Source organism: Podarcis cretensis (genome assembly GCF_951804945.1).
Source record: "Podarcis cretensis genome assembly, chromosome: 5".
In the NCBI taxonomy this organism is placed as follows: Eukaryota; Metazoa; Chordata; class Lepidosauria; order Squamata; family Lacertidae; genus Podarcis; species Podarcis cretensis.
In genome coordinates, this window is record NC_137174.1 from 41,578,555 (window position 1) to 41,592,166 (window position 13,612).

The 13,612-nt window shown below is 39.5% G+C and overlaps 1 protein-coding gene across 2 annotated transcripts in view; it reads left to right on the plus strand.

Annotated features, from left to right (window-relative positions):
• The window catches only part of TCERG1L (transcription elongation regulator 1 like), a 168,867-nt gene that overhangs the window by 125,791 nt on the left and 29,464 nt on the right, over positions 1–13,612 (plus strand). For both annotated transcript variants that reach the window (XM_079978432.1, XM_079978431.1), the window contains exons 7-8: positions 81–169; positions 11,814–11,968. In XM_079978432.1, the coding sequence (XP_079834558.1) occupies positions 81–169; positions 11,814–11,968 (244 nt within the window). The remainder of the gene's footprint in view (positions 1–80; positions 170–11,813; positions 11,969–13,612) is intronic.

Consider the following 13,612-nt stretch of genomic DNA (forward strand, 5'->3'; position numbering starts at 1 on the left):
TTTTCCATTTCTGTGTCAATTAAACCAATTATACTTAACAAACATGCCTTTTGTTGATCTCTCTATTTTTCCATGTGAAGAATCACCCTTTAAAACTGCTCCCAGACGATGACAATTCTTCAAATGGCAACAAGCCTGTGGCATCCACTCCTGTGCCAGGATCTCCATGGTAAGCATATCTACTCCAGATAGTTTCACTCATCCTATCAGCACTATTGCCACCCAAATGGAGGGTCTGTTTTGCCATGGCCAATGAAACAGAGGAGAAATAAATATCTTGGACATAATGGCATGTTTCACAATTTTCCTTCGAAAACTATCACTGTGACATTTTGCTGCTGGTCTCATAACTGTACAAAAAAATGAAATCAATATTTTTTGTATTTAAACCTGCTCTATTCCTAAAATTCAGAATGGATGCCTAGTTAAAAGTCCACATTAAGTACTGGAAAAAATAAGATTTAATATATATACCAAAATCTCAAAATTATGGTACACGTACCTAGAAGTATGTCTCCTTGAACTCGGTGACACTTACTTCCAGGAAAACATGAACAGGATTGTGCTGTCAGTTACACAGCAGCCCAGAAAAAAAGTCTAGGGACACCTGGGATCTGTTTTATTTCTTGAGAAATGATATTTCTGGGTTTTACAGTATCTAATACTGCAACAGAACTTCCCCTTCCTCTTTCATTCATTGTATCAGGTGCTGAGGGTGCTTGGGAGCTTCAGGGGAGTAGGCAAAGTTCCATTGTACAAGAGGAAGTTTGTTGCATGAGCAGAATGGCAGGATACAACCCTATCTTGGTGTTAAGACAAAAACACTTCCATTTGTGCATCATGCTAATTCCCATTTTTAGCTGTTGTTATCATGACAACTTCCATCCTTCCATAAAGTTACATGCCACTCCAATCTCCACGCGGTATGAAATTCCAGGGGTACCAGGCATGCTAACCAGAGTCTGTGTTCTCTTTTGGACAGTTAGGCACAGCAGAGTCTGTGGTGCCTTTATGATATATGGTTTATTTGCACATATATATTACCTGAATCCAGTGGAGGGATCCCCAGCATTACATTCCAAGAGATTCTGACCTCTCCCACAGCCACAACATTGGATTCAAAACAGGCACCAGCATCCTGCTTTTTTGACTCTCCAGCCCACTGCTAAGTAACTGTTTCTTAACTCCTCCCTGTCACTCTAAACTCTCAACTTTTATCCCCTAAAGAAGCGAAGAAGCCTATTCAATTTGTGCTTTCCACACTTAGCCCCTTGGATGCTCTGAACTTCCCAATTGTTTATCCCATGCTCCCTACCAGGCTATCATCTCAAGGAAGCTTGCCTCACTCAATTAGTGCCTGACTCATGTTAATTTCCTAGGATTAAGGAGGGGTCATGTCTTAAGATGTATGCCTGATTTAATTAGCTTTCACATATGCTAATAACAGAAGCTTATCTGTGGGTCCACAACAACTCTTACTACACACTTGTTTCCCCTCTTAATCACACATTAGTCTGACTATTTCCCGGTTCTAACATTCCAACCTTAATTCAGAACTCTGATTCATAACAATACTGTAAAAAACACACCATAATATCACAAAGGAATAACATTAATCATGGCAGAATACCCAATAGACCCATAGAGACTCAGTCTGATAATAATAATAATAATAATAATAATAATAATAATAATAATAATAATAATAATCTGACACTCAACATCAAGCTGATTCCACCTGATAATCTATCACAGAATCACACTGAAACATGGAGCAATCCTTTAAGGAGCATCTTATTAATCCATACCTATTTAGATAGAAAATCAAAATGTTTATGACATATTACTACACCCAGTAAAAACCTGGAATTGATTCCCAACCCTCTCCACTCGTAGGTTGGCTCCATGCTTCTGTGGTTGATGTGACATTACCAGGCATAGGCTGGGATGTCATTTGGAAACAAGAGCAGGAATTCTGAGAGGGACTCCAGGTTGTATAGCTTAAAACAGATTAAAAGGTGAGTTTCTGATTGCTTCTGTGAAGCCTGCCCCACCCATATTTGCTCCCCTTAGCAGTGCAGCTAGCACAGTTGCAAAGCTAAGCAGGGTCCGGTTTGGTTCCAAATTGGATGGGGAACCATGTTTTGAGATTTCTGCATTTCAGGGGATTGGACTAGATGATACTTAGGGTCACTTCCATCTCTACAATTCTATGATTTATGGCATACTGCAAGGCCATGGAATAGTCATAGCAACTAATGCATCATATTCACAATTCACATACAGGCAAAATACCTAAAGGAAAATGATGTTTGTTTTCTCCTAGGTACATTAAAAGAACATAAATAGGTCATTTGCTTAGAGGAATGTGTGTCCATTATGAAGATATTTAGACTGGATGTGTGAATTAGTTTAATAAGCAACATATTTCCTTTTTCCTTGTTCTCAGTGGTTCAAAATCTGGATCTCTGTATCCTACATGGTAGTTTTAAACCTCATAATACACCTCAGTTCCTTTTTATTAATCCATAGTGTATTGAAATCCTGTTTAATAGAGTCAAACTGTTCATAGCTTGATGTCACAATTTATTTCCCTATATACCAAGTTTCCTATATACCAGAATTTTTTGTCCTCTCAGGAATGCCTGGAGGGCTAAAAGTTTGTCACACTTGCTCTATAGCCTTGTGAGGTGCATATGGGTATATGGGTATGAATGGATGGGCAGGCAGATGGGGGACACACACACACATATATAGAGGGAGGAAATGTAAGCAGCAGAGCTAAAATACTGAGAAATGCAAAGGTACAGTCTGTAACAGTCCTTTACATTTTTCTATCTATCTATCTCTCTATCTATCTTAATTGCTATATCTATGTATATCTCTCAAATGAGACTCCTGCTTCATGCATTTGATGAAGTGGACTCTAGTCCACAAAATTTTATACCACAATAAAGGTGTTACAGCTTTTCCCTATACACATTTAAGTGAGGTCCTGCAGCAGTTAATGGGATGTAATCCTAAGTAAGTCCTAATAAGATCACAACCTTAGTTCTTAAAATGCCACTAGGGTCTTCTTTGTGTTTATAGTGAACTGGTTGGCTAATGGTTATGTACGTTGCTCCTGAATTAGATGGCCTTGGAAGGAAGTAACCTTCCCTGTGTAAGGGATTTTTAATTAGAGGCTAGATGGCCACCTTTCAGGAGTTCCTGCATCAGCAGGGGGTTGTACTAGACAAGAACAGAATAAGAGCCCTACTGGATCAAAGATCAATCCAGTTTTGCAGTGGCCAACCAGATGCTTATGGGAAGCCTGCAAGCAGGATATTGGTACAATCACACTGCTTGTGTTCCCCAGATGCCAAGCGCCACAGTACTCTCACCCCCTGTGATTCACAGCAACTGCAATATCATTCCAAGTGTGACTGCTCTATAAATTTGTTGTGTTAGGCATTATAACAGTGACAATTTTATTTTTAAATGCTTAAAATTCTAACATGGAATTTGCCTTTCTTCTTCTCCCTCTCCTCCTCCTCCTCCTCCTCCTCCTCCACCTCCTTCTCCTCTGTAACACATTAGCTCAAATTTTTATCAAGCTATCTATCATGATCCCAATATTTCTTTCCTGATCAGTCACTACCACTTCTGTATATGTGGTTGGGATGTTTTTTACCCCCTTGTACACCACTTTATAATTGCCTACATTGAACCTCATTTGTCATTTTAATTCTGTTTTATCCCATTTGGAGATATTCTTTTGGAGCTCCTTGCAATTTTTTTTAGACCCTGAATAATGGTGTCATCAGGAAACTTGACCTCTTACTGCTCACCCCAAACTTCATATCATTTATAAACATGTTTAAGAATGCAAGTTCCAAAACAGACCCTTGGGTGACCCCCCTCCACTTAGATAATTTCAAATGAGAGGCTATTGTTTTGGTTCTTTCCAACTCTATGATTCAATTATTGCTGAAATTTCTTGTTCCCTCCAGACAATACTTATTTTCCTCAGCATTGATGCTGTTTAACTAGCATTTGATTCAGTTACAAGCACTACCATGTGATCCAGGTTTCCTTCTTTCCTAGGCTTGCCATATTTCAAAAAGTTTGCAAAAAACACAATTTTTCAATTGACTTCCCTAAGATCCAGGACAAAGTGCTGCCTTTCAGAAATCCCCCCCCCCCCCATGCCAATTCCGCCTTTGAGAGTTTGGGAAAATCTGGACGTATGGCAGCTCTATACTTTCCAGAGACAATCCCTGGAGTTTTTGTTTGTGCTCCCTGAAAACCACAGTCCTTTTTTTGGGGGGGGGAGGCTTGTTGGAATGCCTTATTTAAAAGAGAGCTTTAAATTATTTAGGGTTCAGCTGCTGCTCCAGCGTCTCTATAGTTAAAGCTGCAACCCTACATTGGTTTGGGAGTAAGCCCCACTGAATACAGTGGAACTTCTAACTACACATGCGTAGAATAATCAGCACAGTGTTAATCACTGAGGAGACAATAGATGTTCATCTCTAGCAGATATTAACTTTTAAGTGTTGATAACATTGCAGATTAAAACAAAACAAAAAAATCAGACATAGGTTTACCTCAAAGACCACTTGCCCTCTTGGCTTTTAAATCAGTGGAGGATATTTTGCTGTTGCAAAATGAATGAAGAATGTGTGATACAGAAGGTGATAATCCAAGTTAAACTCAAGCTATAAACCAGGAGTTTTGTTTTTAAAAAGCTAATCTTAACTATCGAGGAAGGAGCCTTGTGGCATCTTGAAGACTATTAACTGTGGTGTCCATTTTTGTGGACTAAACCCCACTTACTCAGATGAAGATGATTTAAAAAAAACAGAAGTTTGTCACATCAATTAGTGCTTTTAGAACTATTTTCTGAAGTTTATACCTTTGCAGTGTGATCCTAAACATGTCAGTACTACACCCACTGAACACAATGGTACTTGAATCTGATTGAGTGTGCTTAGTATTGTAGCCTTAGTTTTCAGAAGATTTTATATATAAAATTCTTCTATCGCCACCTTTTTTAATTAGTGTCCTGTGAGTGAAACAAATTACCATACTTTTGCATTTGGATAATTGAAACCTTTATTATGCCAAATAGGGACAAGCAGTGTGCGATTCTGGGAGATGAGACCGATAATGGTTAAATTAAATGTCAAATTGGGTTAGAAGTGAGAAAGTGAAGGCATTTCTAGAGGGACCTGCCATTTGGATCCATTTCTAAGCACCTCTCCAGAGGGGCTTGCTGGGTTTTTCAGTTAGATGTGGAAAAGGACCATTTCTATTTTAGCTATTACTTTGGTTTTATTAAATAAATACCTCAACTTCAGCCAGCCCAGTGGTAACAGTCCACACAATGAATGTGTGTTTTTGGTGGTAATCAATTCTCTTTTCATCCATGGTACTGGAAATGCAGACCAGAGAAGTGGAATTTAGAAACAGAGGAGAGAATGAATTGTGGAATGATCAAAATTTCCAGGACAGGGAAATGATCAAGAATTTTATTGGCAAAAAGGCTTCAGAAGATTTTACTCCTGTGCATCTCTTAACATCCCACTACTTAAAAGACTGGGGGTTTCCCTCTTTCGTTTAGAATTAGCTCTCAGAACTCAATGTGTTGGCTCCAAGGCAAACATTGTATATGTATATTACATTGAGCTCACTGACAGTGAATAGATAAATGCCTGCTGTCTTCTACTTTCATGTGTATTCCTCCATTGCAAAAGCAAAAGAGTAAAGTAGAATGTGCAAAATGGTCACCCTTGAAGATGGCTAAGTTTGCTATCATGCTTGATATGAGATACTGCTGCTCTCCCTTCCCAAACAATTAGTTCATCGGCTTCCTATTCAAGTAGTTTGCAAAAGTTTTATTTCTTCTTTCCCATACTGCGCATGTGATGTCACATCATCAGGAGTAAGCCGGGTGCAGAGCCAAGTGCTGCACGGCTTCAATGGCCAGTGGCCTTCCTCTCTTGTGCTTGGCCTCCTTCCATGGCAGGAGGAGGAGGAGGAGCCAGCCATTGAAACTGTGCTGTGCTCGGCTCTGTGCTCGGCTTCCTTTGCCCCCTCGACATTGGGGAGGGGAGTGGCCCTTCCCCAAAGATATGGGGGGGCAAAGCAGTTTGGGCCCCATGAGTTGGCACCTCTAGCACAGTGTTGCCCCGGGGCAGGCGAAAAGAAATGGCCATGAGATCAATCAATCAACTGATCTCACAAAGTCAATATAGATAGAAATACAAGAATAATGGTAAATACCACAGTACAAACACAATAATAAATCTTAAAACAAAGCTAGGAAGTCATGCACGGATGGAGGGAAGTCTTTGAGTCATGAGGGGGGGAAAGCATGGAATAATTAAGTAAAAACTAAATGTGGATTTACAATGTAATAGAAAATGTGAATGTATGAATATGAGAAATACGAAGTTCTATGTAAATATTATGTACATGCATTGAAACATCAAAAAATGGATCAAAAAAAGAAAGAAAAGAAAAGAAATGGCCATGATGAAAATGGGAAGTGGGACATGATGGCAGGGAGGGTAGGCAGGTAGTGGCACATTCCCATTGTGCCTCAGGTGGCAAAACAGGATGGGCCACCCGTCCTAAGAATCTTCTTGCCTCACCATTCTGCAGGAGTTGGGGGGCCCTCTTCCCACTTTCTGTTTTAATGGATGCAGATCAGGGGTAAAATTTGGCTTGGCTTGGAAATGAATTAGACCGTTTCCTGATTGTTTGGAACATGGCTCAGCTTATTTCCAATGCCATCCACAGGGGGCTCGCCCACCCTTATCTCTAACTGCTTGGAAATTGTATCTTATTTGGGACACTTATCTACAGCTCTGAATATTTATTAGCTTTTATTTTATGCATTTAGTTCATATCCTTATATTCCTTCTAAGGGGCTGCTAGGGTAGTTCACCGTAAAATACAATGAACAATACAAGCCAAGCAATAAAATCAGCAATAATAAGTACAGTTGCAAGCCTTCCCACCCCCGCCGCAAAAAAGAAAGCCCAGCTATTTCTTGTATTCATAGATCTGTTAGGCTGTGCCACTTCATAGTTCTAGGGATAGGTGAATCAATCTATTTCAAGCACTTTTGCCCCTGTTCACCCATAAGTTCATTAATACCCCCATTTCTGCACTAATCTGTGCATTTAGAAAAGAATAATCTGCACCAAAAAAACCCCCATATTTATTTAAGTCCTACTTTAAAATGCCTACTTTTTCCTGCAAAATATGCATTTCTAAATATATTTTCTCTTTAAAGCTGCATTCTTACATGTATCTTGATTTAGTCCCTGTGGAACACCCTCCCATCAGATGTCAAAGAAATAAACAACTACCTGACTTTTAGAAAACATCTAAAGGCAGCCCTGTTTAGGGAAGTTTTTAATATTTGATAATATTAATAATTATTGTATTTTAGTATTTTACTGAAGGCCACCCAGAGTGGCTGGGGAAACCCAGCCAGATGGGCGGGGTATAAATAATATTTATTTATTTATTTATTTATTTATTTATTTATTTATTTTTTAAGTCAAGAATTGCACCTGAACATTCTGGAAGTGCAAAAGCCAGCGGATGTGCACATTAGTTCATTTGGGAGGTGTGGATCAGCTCAGTTCTTGCTGAAATTTGCCAATATTTATTTTTTTATTATTTTTTTTAATAATATTTATTAAGCATTTTCAAATATGACAAAAAAGAAAAATGAAAAAATAGAACATCCATTCTATAATCTTATTTTTATTAACATTTTTCCAGGACTTCCCCACCCCACCCCCTTTTGTATTCCAATTCTTTCAAATAAATTCAACAAGTTCTTACCCCAAGTTTTAAACTTATTACAATTAACCCAATATTAAGAATGTTTTTCCCTCCCCTAAAATCGACCTCGCTCCCTTCCACGAGTTCCCCACTTTAGTATGCAGAACAGATTAAAATTTAAAAAAGATAGAAAAAAGAATAAAGTATAGTTTAACACCCTTTGGATTCCAAATTTCCCTCCCCCCTTTCCCGGTTGCGTTCCCCAATGTCCATCAATGCCTGTTGTCATCCTGGAGATCCCACATCTAGGCCGAAATCCTTCAAAAATCCACTTTGCTGTCTTTTTAAATAGTCTTTGCCATCTTTTTAATCATCTTTGGTTTCAAGCGTCCAGTCTAGGAAGAAATTCTATCTCAAAAAAGTCCATTTTTTTTTTGTCCGATTCTTATTGTTCATGTTGTTCTTGTTGTTCTCTCTCCTCATTTTTCTCTAGTTTCATTTCCTGCTCTCCTGCAAAAATGTTCCAATTCCAAAAGCTTCTAAAATCTCCTACAGAGGCTTTGTTATTCAGGAACAAAACTTTACGTCAAGTCCCTTCCATTCTTCAATAGATAAGTCTATTGTCTCCTTTAGTGTAGAGACCTCTGTAGACAAAATAGTATTCCATTTCTGCAGTTTCCCAGGAGATAAAAAATCCAGTTCAAATTCCATGGCAACAATACTTGTAGTGTCCCATAGCCCCTCTAGGGGGGTTATAGTTACTCAGTTTCCTTCCAGATCCACCCAACAGTCAAAATAACTTGTTATTCCTTATCTTAAACAATTTATATCTAATTTGTAACAAATGTAACCGGCAAAGTCCTCCTAACAAAGTTCTCTTTTTACTCTTCAGCTTTGACAGCTCCTTTGACAGCTGTCAAAGCCTCTGTTTCTCCTCTCCCGGCGCTCTCACGGATCGCTCCCGGTCCCGGGGGGGGGGGGTTGCATTTTAGCTCACATCTACTTTTCTCCTCCAGCCCAATCTTATAGCTTTCCATCGTGAAATTAATAGCTTTATCAAACTTAGGTAGCACTCGATCTTAGTTGTTAAAACCTTTGCTTTAAATCCTCTACAACAGGGGGGAGGCTGACTTCCATTTTGCACCTCCCCCGCTCGCTCCTAATTTAAAATTTAAAGTTTTTCCTTTTTTAAGTCCAGTTTCCAATTACTCACGGGTTGTTCTTTTAATCCGAATTTTCAATTGAAGAAGTCAGCGCTCTCCGCCAAATGGCATGCGGCTTCACTCGGCAGGGGAAGTGGAGGACTCATAGCACCACCACCACCCCCTGGCACCCGCTCCGCAGCCTTTAAAAAGGCTCCTTCACGGGCTGGGGGGGCGCAAACGGTGCCCGCCGAGTCACCATGCCCATGGGTTTCAGCTCCCATGGTTTTTGAGGGTCCCCGCGACGCCGACGCGGTAGGACCCAGCCCCTGCCGAGCAGGCTCCCTCCGGAGCTCGGAGGGAGTCCGCCATTCGGCGATGGCGCCAACCCGGAAGTCGAAATTTGCCAATATTTAGTTCCTCAAGCATTCTTTTGAGTTTCTCCAGTTTTAGCCCTTTGCTTTGAGCTGAACGAAGGGTTTATCTTGAGATGATTTGGAAGATCAGTGATCAGGATCACCTACGGTTATTTGTTAATTCAAAGCAGTTTGTGAGGCCTGCTCATTTGTCTGAGGCTGCCATTTTCCTTTGTCCAAAACTGTCCCATTGGTTGTGAAGAGACAGGCAGGATGCTGTTCCAGCCCCACTCAAGGTTAATAGCAGCTCTATGGTTTCGATTAGCTATAGGGCATGGGAGGAAAGGCTTACAAATTCTTAACTGGTATATGAGAACATCCATAGAAAGCCATATGCAGAGGTCTCTGCCCCTGATTGTTACTGACACTAATAATATGAGTGTTTATGCATTCATTGGTGGCACTCGATATTATTCTTCATATAATCCAGATATTTATTTTACTGAGACAGTACGTTTAGTCTTATGTTAAATCAATTAAGTACTGATTTATCCTCCTGTTCTCACATCACATGCTGGCTCCTTAATGTGCATGCTTCCATGGCCATGATATTTATAGTACTTTAGCTTTCTGCTTCTTAAGCTTTCTATCAACTTCAGTGTGATCTACTGTGAGCTAAAAACCTGGTCAATGATGTGCTTACAGTTTCTGAGCTGATTAACAGGGCTGGTAGTGGAATTAAGAACCATGCTTCCGAAACATGCACAAAAACAATCATAAAATTTCCCTTGAACATTATTACAAAAATCACAGGAAAAAATGTTTATCCAATTCATAGTTCAACAGGAACAATAATTTTAAACTGAGTATTTTCTTCTTTAATCTGGAGATGAAAAAATCCTTTATCACAGATAACATGTTTGAAAATTGCCCAGTAGATATCTTTCCAAAGCCATTAGGTATTGCCAATAATTTCAGTAACATTTTGCTGTAATTTAATTACTCCTAATTTATTATGTGAAAACTAATTCCATCTTCCTACTGCTTAATCTTTATTAATCTTTCATTTATATGCAAGCTTTCATTCTGAAATCTAGCGTCCTTCCTCCAACTGACACCTACCATACAGATAAGAGCTTAAGGGTTTTTTGGTGCCCCTGTGGAGTATTTATGATTGGTAATAAAATAACATTTAGTGAAAGTTTAATATATATTTTTCCAATGACACTTATATTCATACTCTGAAGTTCAAATTTTAGAAATCTGCTTTAATCCCAAAATTAACTTTGTTATCTAAATTCTGCTTGTTCTCTATTAGATTCATTTCAGTTGTTAGTAAAATGAATCTAGTGATGCCTACCCTTATAATCCCTTATAAATGTCTGTACAATGTATATTTGGTTATTGTTCGTTCCACCCCCATCCAGCCCTGGCATGGATTGATAAATATAGCTGGTAGATTAATTATATATGGCATACATCATGCAAAACAGCTGGAGACTCCTTTGTCCCACCAGCCTGCATCAATTTAGAAATGAACCATGGCCTTAAAAAAAGAGTATTTCTTTCTTTACCATATTGTGTTGCAGTAGTAACCTATTATTATGGCAATTACAATTACTAGTTGTGAAAATGTGCTGATAATTGTGAGTGATGATTTCTTAACATATACCAGGGTCACGAAACAATGAAATTTATTCCAACAGCTCTGCTGGGGAGCCAGCTTTTGCAAAGTTTATATCCTATTATTGCATGACATGCTTGTATAAAAATACATTATTGGGTATATGGATTTTTTTAAAGGGCCAAACTATACATGACAAATCCATGGCAGATCTTCTAAAATGTAGTCATGGTGGGCAGATTGCCTATTAGTTCAACGGTGGTGGCAGCAGTGTTCAGCTTTTGCCACCGTGTACCATTACCATGACCAAATTTGTCCTCCCCAAAATGCTTCCTTTCCCCTGCAGGAGGAAATTGCATTTATCATTCTTGGGATAGCAGCAACTCTGGGGAGGTGACATTTATTTGGAAAATGGCCAAGGTGTAAGGGTTAAATAGCCTTCACCATGGCACTGATGTGAACAAGTTAGCAGCCTCCAACAGCTTCGCATGAATGTAGAACTATGGATGGAATATGCATTCACTTACGGGAAATACCAAAGTCCTATTCTGTTCAGCACCTTGCTGGCCTCAACTGTACATACTGGCCCAACCCTTCCTTTGTGTCCATATTGCCCAACTGTGCTCCCCTCCACACATTGGAGGGAGAAGGTCTGAAGTGGGGAGCTGTTTTTTACACATGAAAGCTCTGTGTGCAATCATTGTTCCAAATTGCAAGGAGAATCTACACAGCCGGGCCAGATAATGGGAATGCAATGCAGCAGGTGGGGTCACCATGCATAGGCCTACTTTCTTGAGAACCATGGCTGGGAACGCCAGCATAAGACTAGAATTAGCACTGCAAGAAATATCTTTCTTCCCACACTGTATTTGAGATTCTCTAAGCCTAGTTTGTTGATTGAAATAGGTGTATAGTCTGGACTGGAGATGACCGAGTCTTCTTCTTCAACCCTACAATGCAGTTGTCAGTATGGGAGAAGCCTGTGGATCTAAAGAATCGTGGTGATATTAACAGAATCATTGAAGACCCACCTCATAAACGCAAACTGGAAACTTCAGCAAGTAACTAATGCTGTGATTATTTTCATCTATTTAAATTTAAAAGATGTCTATTTAGATCTGAGATGATGGCCATGAAATAAGCAAAGTTGAATGTCAAATGATCGTAACTTGAATGTTGATCTTGTGTTAGTTCAGCATCTGATCTTTGAATGGTCTCTTCATCAGTTCTGATTTACACTAAAAGGTTTAATATTTAAATTGCTGGTTATTACTGGAGTACCCCAAATGGCTTGGGACCAGGTTAAATGAAGAAATGCCTCCTCCTACGTGGACCTTCTTATCAATTATGATAATCTATGGAGACCTTACTACCACCAAGAGAAGGGTGGTTGAAGGAAACTTGAGATAGAGCCTCTTTGGTGGCAGTGCCCCACTTGTGAAACTTTGTGTCAAGAGAGGTTAGAATGGCATTCATGATTTCTAGCTAGGTAGTTAAGACAGTTTTATTCCTCTAAGCTTTTAATGTATTTTCATTGTACCAGATGTCACTCCTCTATATTATTTATAATTCTGGATTTTAAAAATCAAAGTTTATTTTATTAAAATATATATTTCTGTAAACTCCTTTGTGGACCAAAAGGCAACATAGAAATATGTCAACCTATTTTAAAAACCTGACCCTAAACATGTTTAAATGGAAGCAGGCCTGGCGGGTTTCACTTCTGCCAAAATGCAATTAGACTTGAGATGTTAGCTCAAATCTGCCTTCTTTTGTCTTCCATGCAGTTATATTTCATTTGTTCTTATCAGAAATGCCCCAGCGTAGCTTGTTTTATCCAAATGTTTTATTGACTATGCTGCCCAGGGGAGCTGTCCTGTAATAAATGATTATTTAACCCAGCTGTAGGAAACAAATCTCAAAGATCCATCTCGCTGGAATGATGGAAGATTTGGCAGAAATGTAGGTACTTCCGTCCAAAACATGGTATTGTTAGTCAATCTTCAGACACCGGAGACTTCTTAAAGACATCCTTGGCACTAAGAAAGAATTATTGCTGCTGAGCTCAGATATATTTTAAATTGTATGTCTTCTATATATGTATGTGTCTGTGTGTGTATTGATGCAATATTTTTAAAGTCTAGTACTGGTGGGCAAATCAGCAGTGCTCGCTCATCTTTTGCTAGGAAGGAAATACCTTCGAGCATACATATTTTCCTTGTTGCGCTTATGCAACCAAGATGCAACTTTCATTTAGAGCTTATTCCAGGATGACCAAGCAGCCTGCACAACTTGTCAGTCACCAAGTCAAACATAGTTCGTGTGTGAGCTGCAAGCCCCAGGCAGGCAGAAAATCCTATGGCTGCATAGGAAGTTTCCTCATAGTGATCCATCTGAACTGACTGGTAACAGCACTTTGGGGTTTCAGACAGGGATCTTGCCCAAAGTCCCCTGGTGATCTTCTGGCTGCAAGGCATGTACTCTGCTATACGACCATGATTATTTATTAAATTTCTATACAGGTGGCAACCATATTAGGTGCGTCCAATTGTCATGCGATCGTTGACGTGTGGGTCCTTTTGGACCTGGAAGGAGGCAGAACTGGGGCGGAACAGAGGTGGAGCGGGGTGGAATGGGGCAAGGCATGCTTATACGTGTTCTGTTGATGCAAGCGGGAGCCGGGAACGGAACTCCCATGCAAAATG